At 38.0% G+C, this 18587-nt stretch overlaps 1 protein-coding gene across 1 annotated transcript in view; it reads right to left on the bottom strand.

Moving 5' to 3' along the window:
- LOC150089818 (poly(A) RNA polymerase, mitochondrial-like) overlaps nucleotides 1-18587 on the bottom strand; it is a 114559-nt gene that overhangs the window by 82646 nt on the left and 13326 nt on the right. Inside the window, exon 4 of the mRNA XM_090368838.1 lies at nucleotides 12639-12845. Within this exon, the coding sequence (XP_090224964.1) occupies nucleotides 12639-12845 (207 nt within the window). The remainder of the gene's footprint in view (nucleotides 1-12638; nucleotides 12846-18587) is intronic.

The raw sequence follows: 18587 nt of genomic DNA, 5'->3' as shown, positions 1-18587 counted from the left end.
CACCTAGAGTACTGTATACAGGTCTGGAGGCCTCATTTCAAGAAGGATGTTGAGCTGCTGGAACGAGTACAGAGAAGGGCAACAAGATTAGTGAATGGAACAAAGGGGTGCTCTTATGAAGAAAGGCTTAAGTTTTGCAAATTACAGTGTCTGGAGACTAGGCACCAGCGAGGTGATCTGATAGAGGTGTATAAAACCTTGAATGGTTTGAGCATGCTCAATGCTGATGGGATTCTTCCTCTCGCTCAGAATAATCACCTGAGAGGGCATAAATTCAAACTGAGGAAAGACAGATGTAGGATAGACGTGCAGAAATTTGCCTTTAGCCAGCGGGTGGTTGGTTGGTGGAACAGACTTCCATCCCTTGTCATGGAAGTTGATAGCCTAAATAAGTTTAAGGCTCAGCTGGACAGATATTTTGAACGAACAGAGGGGTGAAGTGGAAGTGGTTTTTTTTTTTTTTTTTGGCTGATGCTGCATAAGCTTGCTTTCTTGCATCAAATGCCTCTACTAATGCTAATGCTAATTGCCTTATACACCTCCTTGTCCCTGCTAGAAAAATTCCTGTATATCATTGACAAGACCCCATGACCTGCTCTGGCAGCCTGTCTGCACTGTTCAGAAAATTTCATATCTGACTGAACAATTACCCCAGCTCTTTCATTCTCCACTACCCTGAGTGTAACATCACACAGTTGATACATTTCTCTGGGGTTACTGCTACCCACATGCAGTACAGCAATACCCCACATAGCACTGATAATTGGTACCAAAACTGTTCATGTTTTGTGAAACCATGCTGATTGAGGCATAATTATAATGGGTTTTAATTGAATGTGTACCAGAGAAACAGTCTATAAACAAATTATAATAAATCTATAAATAATTTGCACTTGATAGTCAAACGGATTTGAAATGGAAAATATTGCAAAAGTTTTATTAATGAAAATGTAACATCATGAGAAATGAGAAAAAAAGCTTTATTTAGGTATTTCAGTAATGAAGTCTGGTGAAGTCATCTCTTCTTTTTCCTGACGTACAAGTCTTTGTAGCATGAAACCCCATCTTGTAAAATTTGCCATATCTTGATGCTACGTTCAACATTCATATCTCCATTCATAATTGCCTCACAGGGTCATGTCAACTTCCCCCCCCCCAAAAAAAAACTTGATCCAATTCTTCTGTTGAAAATTCTTTTGATGCCACTTCAGAATTGTTTTCCTCTTCTTCATATGCAGTTTGCTTGTCAATTTCAAGGAGAGTTGCATCATTTAAGTCATTTACATGTGAGTCAATGCAGTCACATACATTGGCAGTGTCCAAAGTTTCGAATCCAGTCTTTTTTGATCTTCACAATGCCTTCGGCAATTGTCTGAACTTGAGATTCAAAACTAGTGAAATCATTTGTCAAACTGGGCAAAATATGCTGCCAAACATAACACATATTGTTGGCAGTGATTTCTAGCCAAGATGCAAATATATTTTCGATTGTATTTAAAGTGGAAAAAAATAAATTGTGAAGTGAAAACCTATCACGTCATCTCTTCAGGATGGAATTAAGAATACTGAACACTGTTGCACATTGCCACTGCCTGCCTGAGAGGAGCTTGTTTGTTTTGTTTGTTTATTTTAGAGTTTTATGGCACATTAGCATCTAAGGCTTCTGAGAGGTGCTACAGGCACATGTGCATGTGAGACAACAGAGTTGGTACCACAGCATATATGTACGTGTACCTAGGCTATGACAACGCAGCATATATGTAGAGTACATGTCTAGGCTATTGAATGAGTTTTAATATGTACAGTAAATCTGACTTAAACTTAATTGAAAACCATGTTATAGTGTTACCCATGCTGTTTGAAGCTGTACTAAGCGACGTATTGCTGTATTTTGCATTCGATCAATGTTAAACTTCAGTTGCCACTTCTCAGCCCATGAGCCCAATTTTTCTAGATTCCGCTGCAGCAGCATACTGTTGTTAATGACCCTACCAAACTTGTATCATCTGCAAACTTTGACATTAAGCCTCAAGTACCTTAATCAATATCACTAATAATCAATAAATATACAAAACAGCAAAGGGCTCAACACCGAATCCTGGAGGATTCCACTAATAACATTAGCCCATAAAAGCAGTGTCCATTGATTACCACTCTGTCTTCTCCCACTCAACCATCCTTTTATCCATTGTAGCAACTTACCCTTAATGCCATACTGCTCCAATTTGTGCAGTAGTCTTCCATGTGCCACAGTATCAAAAGCTTTCCTGAAATCCAAGTATACAGTACCAAAATTATTTTTTGCATCCAGTTCCTTTGTGACCACAGCATAGTATCCAATCAAATTTGTCAGACAGGACTTCCCTTAATAAACCCATGCTGTGTCTGAATTATTACTGCAGTCTTAGCAAGATGATCCTGCAATGCTTCTTTAACCAGTGACTCCATCATTTTCCACAGAAAATAAGTTAAACTAACAGGTCTGTAATTACTCATATCACCCTTTGATTCCCCTTTATGAATTGGAGATACATTTTCACATCTCCAGTCCATGGGGACTTCCCCTAAGTCCAGTGATGCTCTCATAATTATGACTAAGGGTTTGCTTATTTCGTTTGCTGCCTCCTTTGATATAACTGGATAGATCCCATCCACCCCAGGTGCCTTTCTTATGTTTAACTTCAACAATTTCTCCTCCACTTTGCTCTCAGTTATTACAAAATCATTTAGCTGCCTTAAAGTTTAATAAGCTTCTGTTCTCCACTTCCCTATAGAATTCCACATGTGTAAATGTAGATGCAAAATACCCATTCAGTTGGGCAGTACATGAGCAGGATCATCTACAGTGAAACCATCAATATCAAATGGAGCAAATCTTATTCATCCCTTCCTTTTAGAGTTTATATAAGTAAAGAAGTCTGTGCTGTTTTTCTTTGCATCCTTTGCCACAGGTTTCTTATAATCTGCCTTCACTTGCCTAACCTCCTTTGTGACTTCAATACAGACCAGCTTATATCTACCATAGGCTTCTGTGTTGCATGATAATTTATATGCATTCAATGCATTTTTCTTTTTCTTATGAAAATTCCAAACACGAAAGGTATTAAGACCTATAGTACTTAGTACCATGCTTGGGTTGGATGTTGAGAAGATGAGAGAAGATATTTGTTGACATTAGACTTGAACTTTTGTAGACTAATTTTCAGGAAAGACATATGAAGGAAGGTTGTTCCAAAAAACAGCAGTTGAATGAATAAACGAGAAAGATGAAAAGTTGGTTCTGTGAGTTTGAAATTGGACAGTAAATGGATTTGGCTGGTGGCAGCATGTGTTCGGACTGTTTTGAAAGAGAGAGTGGGAATTATAGAAGCCAATTCAGAAGAACGGTGCCCATGAAAGTATCTGTAGAAAAGGCATGCAGCAGCAACAGTACATCTATGAGACAGAGTGGAGAGACTCTCTTAGAGAGGAGTCATTAATTAACCTAACTGCCCTCTTCTGAATGGAATCTAGGAGCCTGAGAGAGGTTTTGGGGGCACCGCCCCAGATGTGGGAACAATATTCCATGGAAGGGCAGATTTGCGATTTGCACAGAGTGAACAGCTGTTTGGAAGAAAAGTAATGCCGAGAGCGAAAGAGAAAACCAAGTTTTTTAGATGCAGAGGAAGCAGTATTTGTAATGTGCTTGTGCCAAGGGAGATTAGAAGTCAGGGTAATCCCCAAAAGAGATATATCATTTTCACTAGTAATTGGAATGTCACCAAAGATAAGCATAGGTGCAAAAGAATTCTTTTTTGTGAAATATAAGACAGGATTGAGTTTTAGAAGCATTGAAATCAGCTAAGTTATCTTTGCCCAACTGGAGAATTACTTGGAGATCAGTATTTAAGGAATTGTTAGTGGATATTTGAAAAGTTGAAGCTGTTGGTGCAGGGCAAGGTTTCTCAAACTGGAAGGCGGAATGCAATGTGCTATCATCAGCAAAACTATGGATAGGATTTCTGGTCAATGGAAGAATGTCATTAATATACAAGAGGAAAAGACTAGAAGAAAGAACTGAACTTTAGGGAACACCAGCCTTAGTGGGGAAGTTAGAAGAAAGAGCTATCTACCATCACCCTCAGTGAGCGATCAGAGAAAACTGGATAACCAATTACAAAAACAGTTGGAAAGCCATAAGTTGGAAGCTTGTTTGGAAGACCTTTATGCCAAACATCATCGAAAGCCTTTGAGATGTCAAGAGCAACTGCTGGTGTTTCACCAAACTTTTCCACTGAATTTGTTCATAAATGGGTAACATAAGTCAGAAGAATAACACTAACAGAATTCATATTGGCGATCGTTGATCAGACGGAAGGTTTCTAGGTAGTTTAAGAGTTGGCGGCTAATTGATTTCCCCATTACTTTAGAAAGAGTAGAAGTAATTGCAATGGGACGATAATTGTATGGGAGGGAATTGTCACAATTTTTAGGAACTGGCTGGATATGAGCAAATTTCCAAGCAGAAGGAAAAACACCTTTGGAATAAGAAAGTGAAAAAAAGGTGTTAAAGAACAGGAGTAAGTTCAGGAGCACAGGTTTTGAGAACAAGAGAAGAGCCATCAGGACCTGGAGCTTTTTGAGCATCAAGATTCATCAAAATCCTTCTGACATCCTTTTGACGGTAGACCACAGAAGGCATTGAATGGAGTGTTGGGAATGGTAGGAGGTGTTTTACCAAGATCATTAATACATGAGCTGGAAGAAAAATGGGATGCTAGCAGGTCAGCTTTATCCTTGGCCAAAGTGACAACAGAACCATTTGGTTTGAACAGAGGTGAGAGCAGAGATGGGCAAAAGTTGCGGCCAATAGCTTTGGCAAGAGAGCAGAATGCTCGGCTATCATTAGAGCAAGAAGCAAGTTTGCTACCTCTTAGCCTGTTCAAAATCTAGTTTGGACTGATCAATAACTGCTTTACAATTGTTGCGAGCTTTGGTGTAGGCAGAAATTGAAACTGAAGAATTCGAAACAAGCCAATTACAATATGCAACATTCTTCTCCTGAACAGCCTTAGCTCATTTATTGGAAAACCAAGGCTTAGATAAAGGACGAGATTTTAAAGTGGAGTGTGGGATAAAGGATTCCATTCCAACAAGAATAATTTCACTGATACAATCTATCTGAGCAAACATTGACATTAGAAGTTTTGAAACAGTAGTCCAATCAAGGAAAAGAAATCTCGCAGGTCTTCCTATTTTGCATTCTTGCAATGCCAAACAACACGAGGTTGGCAATAGCCATGAGATAAAGGCTCCATTGGAGAAGAGACAATCACCAAGTTGTGATCTGAGGTACCTAAAGGACCACTCACTTCGACAATGTACTTAGAAGGGTTGTTTGTGAGAAAAAGATCAAGCGTGTTGGCTGTATGGTTAGTATTGTCCAGTATTCTTCTAGGTAAATGAACAATCTGTGCAAGGTCATTAGTAATTGCCAAAGCCTCAGCATCTCCGCCAGCTGGTCAGTGTGACTAGAAAACGGAAGCCAGCTGGAGTTGTGAACATTAAAATCACCAAGGAAAATTACCTCACTGTTAGGAAAGTTCAACTGGAGAATGTCGAGTTGCAAAGAGAGGAAGTCGAAGAGCTCCAAGTGATTAGTAAAGTTGGGAGAATGGTAGAAACAACAGATGACAGAATGAGGTAGAGAGATTTTAAACCAAAGAAGATCAAAAAGAGGATATTTCAAATTACAAAGTCTCTGACAGGGAATATAACGGACATATGCATAAGTACCACTTTGAGGCTGAGGCGAAAGGAATCATACAGCGAATAATTTGGGCAACTGAGATGAACAGTAGTTGAATCAACCGATAACTGAGATTCTGTCAGTAAAAGTACATGGGGTTTGGCAGACTGCAAGTGGAAATTGAATTGTTGAGATTAGAATTGAGACCACGTATATTTGTGAAATGAACTAGGGAGTGTTTGGAAGGTTTAGATCTTTTCGCAGATAAGCTTACTCCATTAGTTTGACAATTCATGGTGTATTCAATAGTAAGAAAAAGATGGTGTGGGGACATGCTGTATGAAGTAATGAAGTCTTTGGATATGGCATACACATGGTAAGAATATACCCAGATCTTTGACATAACATGGCCTCGACAATACCCCCTGCATACATACTACTCTGACAGAGTAGAGGTAGCAAGATTATACACTAGCTGATCCGGAAGCCTCCTAAAGAGTTACCAATAGGTTCGTTCTGGTGTACTAACTAGTGGCCGGACTGCGAACACCGTTTTAGAGCTGTACCATCGAAATGTAAGGAACATTGGATCTTGCCATGATGTCCATCATAACCTCAAAAATCATCAGTCATACTACACAAGAGGAAGAGATGGGGAAGGGTTGACTGGAACTTAGCTCTGGAGACTAAACATGGGTTCCACCACTTCAAGCCTCCAATAAGCAAAGTGGTAGTATTGCACCGGTTGATGAGTCATCTAAAACCTAGTATTGCCTGGTAACACAGAGGGGCGGCATTCCTCCATGTGGTGTGGGCGCCACACCTCGACCCCTGCTTACATTGGTTCACACCTGGGTGGTCATCCACAGTTTGCTTGTGCATGGGGATTATACCCAGAATTACTAACAGTCCCACCATCGTGAAGGTTCAAGCAGAGGATTTGACTATCACAGACTATCCGGACTTCGCCGAAATTGGGCCCACTTGAGTTTCACTGAATATCGGTTCCATCAGCGTTATAAACTCCCAGGTAGCAAGTACAGCTTGTCTGGTATATCTGAGAGAATGTCTGGGACAACCTCAAGGACCAAATGCCATGAGTCTCATTAGTTTATCTGACATCCACTTGGGCCTAAATCTTGAACACTATTTCTTAGTTGGTATGAAAAGCCTAGTAGCTTCAAGATTAAATCCTTGAATGCTTCCCATTTAGAATTTGAGTTTGTAACATCATCATCAGTTGGTCCCACTGTCTAGAATTTAAACTGTCTGAGGCCACTGTAGTCACCTTTATGAAAGCAAAAATCCTTCCCTTTGCCCATAATGGTAGTTAAATCTTTAAGTAAATCCCACATCAGTATACTGTGATCACTGGCACCTAGTGGTTCCTTTATCTGTAAATTCTTAATGCATGAATAATCACTGCTGATAATCAGATCAAGAGTATTAGTCCCTCTAGTTGTCTCTGAAGCATTCTGCTGTAGTGAACAATCATTCAATAAATCCACAAAAGTCTTGCTAGCAATGCAAGTGACCAGGCCACAAGTTACAGTCAATATCTAGGGAAGTTAAAATCCCCCATAAGGCATTCTGATTTACTGGCCCACTATTTCTCTGTATAGTTGTTCATTGTACTCATCAGTCATTATGCCTATAACAAACTCCTAACCTCACTTTTGCTTTGTCACTGCTTATGTCACACAAAACTGACTCAACATTGCACTGTCCATCTATGTCAACCGGATGGAATTCCTTAGATTTTATACGTTTAACTAACAGCATAACCCCGCCTCCCTTCCTATACTGTCTATCCTTTCTGTACATATTGTACTCCCCAAATTTCAATTCTGCATTCCTTATATCTGTGTGACACCATTTCTCTGATATCCCAATAATATCCACCTTTGATGTCTTGACCAGCACTTCAAATTCATTAAATTTATTTACCATACTCCTAGCATTGGTGTACATGCAAGTGTATATGCACCTGTTCTTACTCTTAGTTACCCTAATGCAGCCCATGTATGTACTTGTTTCATGGTGACTTCCAGCAGTTCCTGAAATCATCAGCAACTTGCTTTCTTGGCTGCTACTCATTCTTCTGATAGTAAAGATTCTTTTGAATCTTTACTATCAGAAGTCTGCACTTAAAAATTCAAAATGCCTCTTTAATAATGGCTTATGTAATATCACAGCAATTATGTTGCTTTTTATAACTATTCAACAATTCTGGAAGACCTTGTCCTCCAATTTCCATGTACTTGATGTAAATCAACCAAAATCAAATTACACCATACTTCTGGATCTAATTCATAGGAATCTGTCATTATGCAATTTAGCACTACAGATTTTGTCCAAAACAAATAAGACTAAGCAGACAAATCACAAGTTCTTCGTTTCAACCACAAGAATAACAAAGTAACTGCTCATGGATGAAGTACCTTTCTATAGAAAACTACACTCCTGTATCCATGGTGTATAACAGACATCTTGTTTTATTCTTACCCACCTGTGTTCTTGTAACTGTTTAACTGATTTTTTTGGTTGTTTATGCATTATAGTTATTTGTTATATTTAATTACTTATTTGTTATGTTAAACTGGATTCTGAATTATATGTTCATAAACTAGATGAACTTGCTTGATAACTCAACAATGGATATATTCCATTTTTGTAAAATCAAATGTTTTCACTTACAAGTGTTTTCAAGGATGCTGGTGGTGATCTATATTTAGAAGTTTATAAGCATTCACAAATGTTTCTCATTATGTCTTTCTTTTTTTTTCCCCTTCTTATTGTTTCAGGGCTACTCTATGATTTCAACAGCTTCCAAAATGCAATTCCTCAATTTGTTTTTCACGGTTCACAGAATAAATCATTAATTTTGTGTAACCCCACACAAGGTAATCTAAAGGTGCTTGGTTAGGTGATCAAAATGGGCATTTTACAGGGACATTCCAACCAATACATTAATTAATGTAGTACATATTTCAAAAATCAGAAACAGAGAAAGTAGAATGATGTCCCATTTTGCATAATATCAAATAGAAATAAATATACAAATTCTTTATGATCCAGTAAAGTTTTAATAATAAATTATATGTAGCTTTCAGGGTTAAATGGACTCCTTCTTCAGCAAATTCCTAATGTGATAAAGACGTTAGAAACAAATTTAACAGATACAGAGTTGTGCATACAGTGATGTGTGCATGAGATTAAGCATTCAACTACTAGGATGCTGCTCATTGTTGTTGCACAGACGTGTGTGGATTTGCTGCCAGCGTTTATCCAGTTTCATGACAGTTGCCTCTAAGATAGGGTGTAACCTTGTGCCCTTGCAGCGATTCATAGTTCTTGAATTGCACGAGATGTTAAGCGACTCTAGCCAGAGGCAGTGGCGAAAGTGTCGGAATTGGTCAATCACTTCGTAGTTACACTTGGGATTAAGGTCATTGTGGGTTGACCAGAAGTGTTCCACGATTGCGGATTGGTCAGTCTCACCAAGGTGAATTGGCCTGTCATGCTCTGCAAGGCGGTCTTGAAGGTGTCTCGAGCTCTCCCCTATGTAGCAGCTGCCACAATCTTTGCAAGTTATGCGTGATACCACACCACTGCACAAAAGAGAGGCAATTCGAGTCTTCACATTAGAAACCAGAACGTAAGCTTCTACCAGGTAGTTGCACGCATTTTATGTGGTATTCCCACAGGATTTTTGAAATCTGGTCAGACATGCCCGAATAGTAGGGAATGTAGTCAGTAGGTATATTGTCATGCATTGATGGAAGTCTCAGGTGGATCGAGAGCTGATGCACTTGCAATAAGCACTTGTCTTGTCCAATATGAGAGGAGTTTTTGATCCACCCAAGACCGTCATCAGCGCATGACAATATACCTATTGACTACATTCCCTACTATCCGTGCATGTCGGGCCAGATTTCAAAAATCCTCTGGGAATACCGCATAAAATGCATGCAACTATCCAGTAGAAGCTTGCATTCTCTGGTTTCTAACATGAAGACACCGATTGCCCCTCTTTTGTGTAACAGTGTGGTATACCACATAACTTGCAAAGATTGTGGCAGCTGCTACATAGGGGAGAGCTCAAGACGCCTTCAAGACTGCCTTGCAGAGCACGACAGGTCAATTCGTCTTGGTGAGACTGACCAATCCGCAATTGTGGAACACCCCACCGTGACCTTTATCTCAAGTGTAACTACGAAGTGATTGGCCAATCCCAACACTTTCGCCACTGCCTTGAGTCGCTTAACATCTTGTGCAATTCAAGAACTATGAATTGCTGCAAGGGCACAAGGCTACACTCTATCTTAGAGGCAACTGTCTTGAAATGATAACTGCTGGCAGCAAATCCACACGTTGCAACAACAATGAGCAGCATCCTAGTAGTTGAATGCTTAATCTCATCACTGCATGCGCAACTCTGTATCTGTTAAATTTGTTTCTAACGTCTTTATCACATTAGAAATTTGCTGAAGAAGGGGTCCATTTAACCCTGAAAGCTAAATGTCATTTATCATTTATTATTAAAACTTTACTGGATTGTACAGAATTTGTCTATTTATCTACTATGGAATCTAGTACAACAGGCCCATTTATCTACATCAGAGAGAAAAGTAGGATGCTGCACTACATCCTCTGCTGATTTTCAAGTGATGCTGGAATTGTCAGTTCCCACACTGTTTCCACAGAAAATTCAGGTATGCCATTCCTGAAAGCTTTGCTAAAAAATGTAGACTGATAATATTGTCCCCAAGAATACCACACCAAATACTAAAGGAAAAGGTTGATAACGAGTACTGACAAGTAATTAGTGTTCTAATCTTGTAAGACATGATTCATCTGTAACCACAATACAGCTGAGAAATTCAGAAATCACATACACATTGCAAAAATGAGCCACTGACAAAATGTTTGTTCATTCATATTTTCTATCAAAATTTCTTGTATAGGTAAATGGATACGACTGCTGTTCATGTAATATCCTCCAAACATTTGTTTACAAATGAAACATTCAGGTGGTCTGGCTAATCTCTAGTACCTGTGGTAGGAGATACTTGAACAGCACGAAGTATTTGCTCTTCAACATTTGCACTTCATAGGAATCTTCTCCTACTATTGTTTAGTCATAATGGTCTTGGCATATCTGTTTCTCGAAGTCATCTCACCATAGCAAGAAATCTTTCAGCATACTTGTGAACAGTAGCTACAGAATTCTCGTGAGCCTCACCATAAATTAAAACCATATCAGTTAAATTTTCAATAAGTAACAGATTTGAAGTATTTTCCATAATATCAGTTTGACAGATGCTGTGCTGTGAACAGAATGTGTTTAATGTCAAACTGCACCAGGGATTCCCCCCCATCTCTGCATAATATACATTGTGGGTATGAAACAGAACACTGTCAATGCCAGAGGTTTAAAGGTGTATCGATTTTGTATATGTATCATTGTTCCTCTGGTCATTTAGCTGCTGTGCTCCTAATGGGACCCAAACGTTGCCCACACTCCACCCCGTGGAGGCAGACCAGGTACAACAGTATTTTAGTTATGTGCTGTGAACAATGAGGCAGTCACTGTGGAACCTGAAACTCAAGTAACAGAAAGAGTAATTTATCCTAAAAATGTACCTTCATATGTATTCTGCCACACTGATTACCCACAATTGGGTAACTGGTATGATTCATGCAGAAGAACAACACCATTAATGTCTATACTACCACATGTGTTTTGTACTGTTTGAAGCCAGTTTTACAGTCATTTTTATGACAAAATTGAAAATAAAAAACGATCAATTATGACTATGATTTATATCTTAGAAATAAAGAATTTTGAAACATAGGAACTTTATTCTTACTTTCAGCTGTAGAACATTCTCCTACATTTATTCCATGCAATACTAAATCATCTATGAATACAGGTTATCTAACAACTGTCTCTTAATTTTAGAAACCAATTTCCAAAGACAATCTGAGTGAACAATGTTATACTAACATGGGTCCAATCCTGAACAGTTAGAGCACTTGCACTTGAAATTTAGCACTTACATACATGTTCAAAGTAAGCATAGATGTTTATACAAGCCAGTGCATCAGTAGCCTGTGAAGTAGCAAACAGGTCATGCTATGCTGTAACAGAAACATACTGTGATCATGCTGTTTCTTTACTTGCATTTTGTAAACAGGTACTTTTGCAATGGTAATGCTAACAGCAACTTTGAAGTATATCAGCAATGATTAAAACAATGAAGAATCTAAAATTGATAACTGTTTATTAATCTTCACCAAGTTTTGTGGGAAAATGGCTTATTGACCAGTATGATGTTGACAGTTGAACTGTTGAATACAGCAAGTTTAGGAGAGGAGGAAAACCTGATTAAACTATGTAAATTTATTTAATTAAATGTAATGTAATTATTCTCAATAAAAATGTTTTTTTTTTCCCATATTAACTTCCTTCAAGCTAAGCTACACTTCATATACTCATAGCCCAGCAACCATTGTGAATCGGACTCATGTTAATACAGCATTTTAGCATCAGAATGACCTCAGTAATCACCTCCTGAAGTTATGATGACAACAAAGGAAACTTTTTGTATAATATTAACCATGTAGTTTCATATGGTGTTCATAGCACCCTAACTTCAAAAACTTATATAGGGCTGTTCAAATGAAACAGACTTTTGGAATAAACATTTCAGAGACTCGATCTGTGACATTTCAGTGCATGTTTGTCACTGTGATGTGTGTTAGCTTCTCTCTCTGACAGGCATATGTTCAAAATTCAATTTTCAAATCACTATGCACTGAATGAAGAAAGTTATTTTGTTCTGTTAAAAGACTTAACAAAAAAAATTTATAATAAATTTATAAATTTCATAAAGAATAAATTTACCTTGGAATGATGCAAATGTAAAATCATATCCAAATCACTATTGTATTTTCCAAAACCATTAACTGTTGATCCAAAGGGTGAAATGGAGCATTCTTGAAACATACCATTCAAGGCATCCTCTATTAATGAGCAAACAAAAAACCTCAGTCTTGTTCCCAAATCAGACAGTTTTTCATTGTCATAAAGTATTTGCATTTGATCTTCTACCTAAATTTTCAACAAACAAACAAAAAAAAAAAAAAAAGCACACAATCAAACATTGAAAAATGCACTCACATAAAGAGATCTTATATACTACTCTCCATAGTATTCAAGAAAGTCTCGAATATTTTATAGAATAGAACTTTAATATTTATTCAAGAGATTAACCTAGATTCACCTAAAATGCTTTTAGAGCTTAAGCCTCAGGTTGCATAAAAGTTTAACTGACATACAAGTTTGTGCAATTGTATCATGTTAGTACGCAGCAAACTCTAAATTAGCTGAGAATGGCATCGTTTTAGGTGTATCTCATATTGTGAATACCTTCACAACGAGTTATCATGATATTGCACTACCTTGGATTAAGTAACACTTCACCAATAGAGAAGGCTATTGTTACTTATTCTCAGCAGATACCACCACCCAGATGCACCATTTCAAGGTTATTTGGTGTATCTTTGGTAGGTAGGTTAGGTACCTAGGTGATGCAATAATGGAAATTCAGTTATGAAGTATAACTTCATAATATGAGAGATGCCTGATGGTGCATGAAGTGATGATTCTGATTCACCTAGGAATACTTGTGACCAATTTACAGTAGAGGATGGCTCATATATTTCCCCACCACCTTTCCCTGTTGTAGCAGTTTAGCTGCACAGCTGAAAAGAACTGGCCATGCTCTAAAGTAGCATTCAACCTTATTCTAATGATGTGCCACAGGATCTGAATCAGACCTCTGCATTAGCCAGGTGGTACAATTCTACAATGTTATTCTCAAACCGCAAACAAGAATGGCTCTGTGGTAATACTAAACTGCACCTATAGTGTAAACTGCATTGTTCATGGTATTTACTGATGGAAATTGCTCTATCAAGTAATAATCCAAACTTTAAATGCAGCTTCTCAGTCTCATAGCAGGATTTATCTGGAGGATCAAATAGTGAACAGATTTTAGATGAACAGCTCATGGCATGACCTCACATGCAAAATAATGTGTATTGTAAATAGCTGGTTTAAACAGTTTAAAGAGATTAGCATTTGTGGCACAATCCTGTCTCTGTTGGTTGCTGTGCCTATTAATATAAATACTAGCAGTATGAATTGTGTAATTCTGGAAGTGGTTTACATATCCAGAATTACACAATAAGGGATCAAAATGAGTCAAAAGACTAAATCGTTTCCATTATAAATCTGGAGAGCTGGCAGGTATGCATGAGCATCCTGTCCACCTGCTTACATTGCAAGAAAATTTAAGTCTTGCTTATAATCACAACCTAAACAATCAGCATTTGAAAAACCTCATGACAAAGCCACTGAAATTCAGAAACTTGTTTCTTGGCAAAATATTCATGACCATTGGGGCTTTTTAAAAAGAAATCAGTAAAAATAAAATACAGCAACCCCAGGGGCTCACATCTGGTGAGTATGGGCTTGGCACACCCAGGGTCCTGAGCTGGATATCATCATTCTTCTCTTTCTTGGTGATTCCCTTCTAATTTTGACTCTCTCTCTCTCTCTCTCTCTCTCTCTCTCTCTCTCTCTCTCTCTCTCTCTCTCTCTCTCTCTCTCTCTCTCTCTCTCTCTCTCTCTCTCTCTCTCTCTCTCTCTCTCTCTCTCTCTCTCTCTCTCTCTCTCTCTCTCTCTGGAACTGTTTTTTTTTTTTTTTTTTCCTGGTGCAGCATAAGCCTCAGGCTTCCTTGCATATGGATATTAATAATAAATAATAACATTCTCTTCAAATATAAAATACAGTTATTAGTTACAATGATGGAACCCATCAATTAGCAGGCTACTGTTTATGCTATTTTGGTTCTCCTTCTTTCTCAAAATAACCCCATATGGATTCCAAAAACGTCATTTAATGAGAAGCATTAACTCTCTTCGTCAATCTTCCGAAGACACTGGTTTGTCCAGCATGGATAAAAAAAAATTAGTCATAATATCAATGTCTGGATCTTGATTTGGTTAAATGTTTGTATAATAAAGTTCTTTGAAATAATGCAATATTCTTTTAAACTTATACAACAAATGCCTCTTGAAAGGCATTTTTCCATGATGGAAAAATTCCTTGTTATGGAAAACAGTGCTTATTAAAGTACTGTTAATTAAAAATTAAATAACAATAACATTAAAAGTAAATTAAAGTAAATTAAAAATGCCATCATGTTATGGAAAACACACTTATTAAAGTACTATGAAAGCCAGACAAATTCTGATCCAGGAGCATACAGACCAATCTGGTCAGCTAATCACATCAAGGATTATTACTCTGACTAAAAGTCAAAACTTAAATTACTCTCTGCCAGTTTGGTACTTTAAAAGGGGCCAGTCCTGTGAAGATGCTCTAGTCAATGTCAAAACTTCTGCCTAAATATGAGCTGGCCATTTTTATTGACTTTAAGGGTACACTTGATTTTCTGATGGGAGGGAGAGCCCTCTGTAGTTCTCATAGAGGAGACTGGTCTAATCACCTTTACAAAGTGATAAGAAATTATTTCCAAAATAGAAGTATAATATTATTTCAAAACAGTAGTTCCTTTCCAGAATGGCTTCTTGGAGTGGGGGATGTCTCTTAATTTGGAATACAGTTTTAGATAATTGGCTTTAACAAAACTTCTAAAAACCTTATGCACTGCATTGCAGCAAGGAGGCCTCCAAAGATCAACAGAACAATGATTCCAATGGTTTCCCAATGAAAGTGCTTATGAGTTATCTTGTACAGTTGATTAAATTTCAAGAAATTTAATCAACTGTAAATTTCAAGAAATTTACAGTATCTTCAATCCAGATAACTAAATTGACTGGAGATTAAACAGGATCTCTCTCTCTTTATACTATAAAAGAGTTCATCCCTTTGGTGACATTTGCCTCGGGTGCATTGTCTCACAGGAAAACTAAAATTAAAATTTCAGTAAAATTTTATTTCACATCAAAGGACCTACCTTTGATATACAAAGGTCTTTGTTGTAAATAGAGACATATTCCTACTGAAATTCTTGGGATAACGTGCAATTTTGACACCAAATTTAAACATTAAAAACTTAGAACTTGGGATGAACTAATAAACATGTGGCAGACTAGATGGAATACAAACACTCACAAATTCATATCAGAAGTTATTTTGCCACTAACAAGACCACCACCCGAAGATGGTTAGCTCCAGTCTTTTTCTACATTTATAATTACTGGCCATGGATCCGCTCCAGGCTTTTCCAAGTAGGCCTTGTCGATTCTAATCTTTTAGATTAGAATTTAGGTTAGGTGGATCAGAAAACTGCTAGCTTAGAGGGGAATACACAGACTAAAAGGTTAACAGTGACCACAGGCAGAGACAAAAGTGATTCTTGCAGTACTTCGATTAGAATGAGCAGCAGCCTGGAAAGCAAGGTGATGGAGATTTCCAGGACTGTTGTGAGTCATAGTGGAACAAGTAAATACATCGGCTGTGTTAGGGTAACCAAGAGTAGGAACAGGTGCATGTATACTTGAATGTACGCCAATGCTAGGAGTATAGTTAATAAATTTGATGAGCTTGAAGTGCTAGTCAAGACATCAAAGGCAGATATTGTTGGGATATCAGAGATGTGGTGTCACACAGATATAAGTAGTGCAGAATTGGAATTTGGGGAGTAACAATGTGTACAAGAAGGTTAGACAAGACAGAAAGGGAGGAGGGTTTATGCTGTTAGTTAAGAAACACATAAAATCTAAGGAAGTGCATCCAACTGATGTTGGTGGACAATGCAGTGTTGAGTCTTTTGTGTGAAATAAGCACTGGCAAAGTAAAAGTGAGGGTAGGAGTTTGTTGTAGGCCTAATGAATTTGATGAGTATAATTAGTAGTTGTGCAGAGACAGAGTGGGCCAGTAAATCAGAATGTCTTATAATGGGGAATTTTAACTTTCCAGATATTGACTGGAACTTGTGGATTGGTCACTCGCACACTAGCAAGACTTTTGTAGATTTATTGGATGACTGTTTTCTACAGCAACATGTTCAAGAGGCAACCAGAGGGAGTAATACTCTTGTTCTGATTATAGCACTGATTATTCATGCATTACGAATTTGCAGATAAAAGAACGACTGGGTGACAGTGATCACAATGTGCTGATGTGGGAATTACTTAAAGATGTAACTACCATCAAGACTAAAGGGAAGGGCTTTTCCTTTCGTAAAGGTGACTACAGAGTTATCAGACAGTTTCTAAATTCTGTACAGTGGGATCAGCTGATGTTACCAATGTTGAATTCTAAATGGGAAGCCTTCAGGGACTTAATTTTGGAGGCTACTAAGCTTTTCATTCCAACTAAGAAATACTGTTCAAGGTTTAGGCCTAAATGGATGTCAGATGAATTAACGAGGCTCATGGCAGAGAAGAAAAATGTATGGGATGCATATAAAGTATCAGATGACACAGAGGCCTATGGCAGGTATAAACTAGTTTGTAATCAAGTCACAAAGGAGGTTAGGCAGGCAAAGGCAGATTACAAGAAATCTTTAGCAAAGGATGCAAAGAAAAACAGCAAAGAGTTCTTTACTTATAAACTCTAGAAGGAAAGGGATGAATCAGATCGGACCGCTTTTTTTTTTTTTTTTTTTAATGAAAACCTCAAACACGAAAGGTATCAAAACCTATAGTACTTAGTACCGTGCATGGGTTGAAGGAGAAGTATGGGGGGGAGGGGGGTGCCAGAAACTTTGCTCTAGAGACTAAACATGGGTTTCACCACTCCAAGCCTCCAATAAGCAAAGGGTATTTCACCGGTTGATGAAAGTCATCTACCACCTACAGATAGATAGGTTGACTATCAATGATCATGCTCAGGTAGCTGATAAACAATGTGCATTTTTCATCCTACATTCACACAGGAGGAGTTATTCAATGAGGGGAGTGCCAGACGTTTATCAAACACTACTGAGAGCAAAGTGGAGGAGAAATTGTTGAAGTTAAACATAAGGAAGGCACCTGGGATGGACGGGATCCATCCAGTTATATTAAAGGAGACAGCAAAGGAAGTAAGCAAACCGTTAGCCAATGGGTTTGCTTACTTCTTATTAATTATGAGAGCTTCCTTGGACTCAGAAGTCCCCATGGACTGGAGGTGTGCAAATGTATCACCAATTCACAAGAGGAGATTCAAAAGGTGACACAAGTAACTACAGACCTGTTAGTTTAACTTGTGTTCCAGGAAAAATAATAGAATAACTGGCTAAAGAAGCATTGCAGGATCATCTAGACAAGACTACAGTAATAGCTATTTAGATGTCTAGACACAGCATGGGTTTGTTACAGGGAGGTCTTGTCTGACCAGTTTGATTGGATACTATGATGTGGTCACAAAGGAACTGAATGCCAAAAATAATTTTGATATCATAAAAGCTTTTATACTGTTGTACATGAAAGACTGATGTATAAATTGGAGAGGTATGGCATTAAGGGTAAGTTGCTACAATGGATAAAGGGATGGTTGAGTGGGAGACGAGAGAGAGAATGGTAATCAGTGGACACTGCTCTTTGTGGACAAATGTTATTAGTGGGGTTACCCAGGGTTCGGTGTTGGGCCCACTGTTGTTTTGTATATTTATCAATGATATTGATGAAGGTATATTGGGTTTAATGTCCAAGTGTGCCGATGATACAAAGGTCGGCAGGGTTGTTATCTGGATCCAGTTGCTACTCCAACTGGATCCAGATAAGTTGGAAAAATGGGCTGAGAAGTTGCAACTGAAGTTTAACATTGACAAATGC

The sequence above is a fragment of the Mastigoproctus giganteus genome, chromosome 2 (genome assembly GCF_048544385.1).
Source record: "Mastigoproctus giganteus isolate SK-2022 chromosome 2, ASM4854438v1, whole genome shotgun sequence".
Taxonomy (NCBI): domain Eukaryota; kingdom Metazoa; phylum Arthropoda; class Arachnida; order Uropygi; family Thelyphonidae; genus Mastigoproctus; species Mastigoproctus giganteus.
This window is presented reverse-complemented; position numbering and strand designations above follow the sequence as displayed.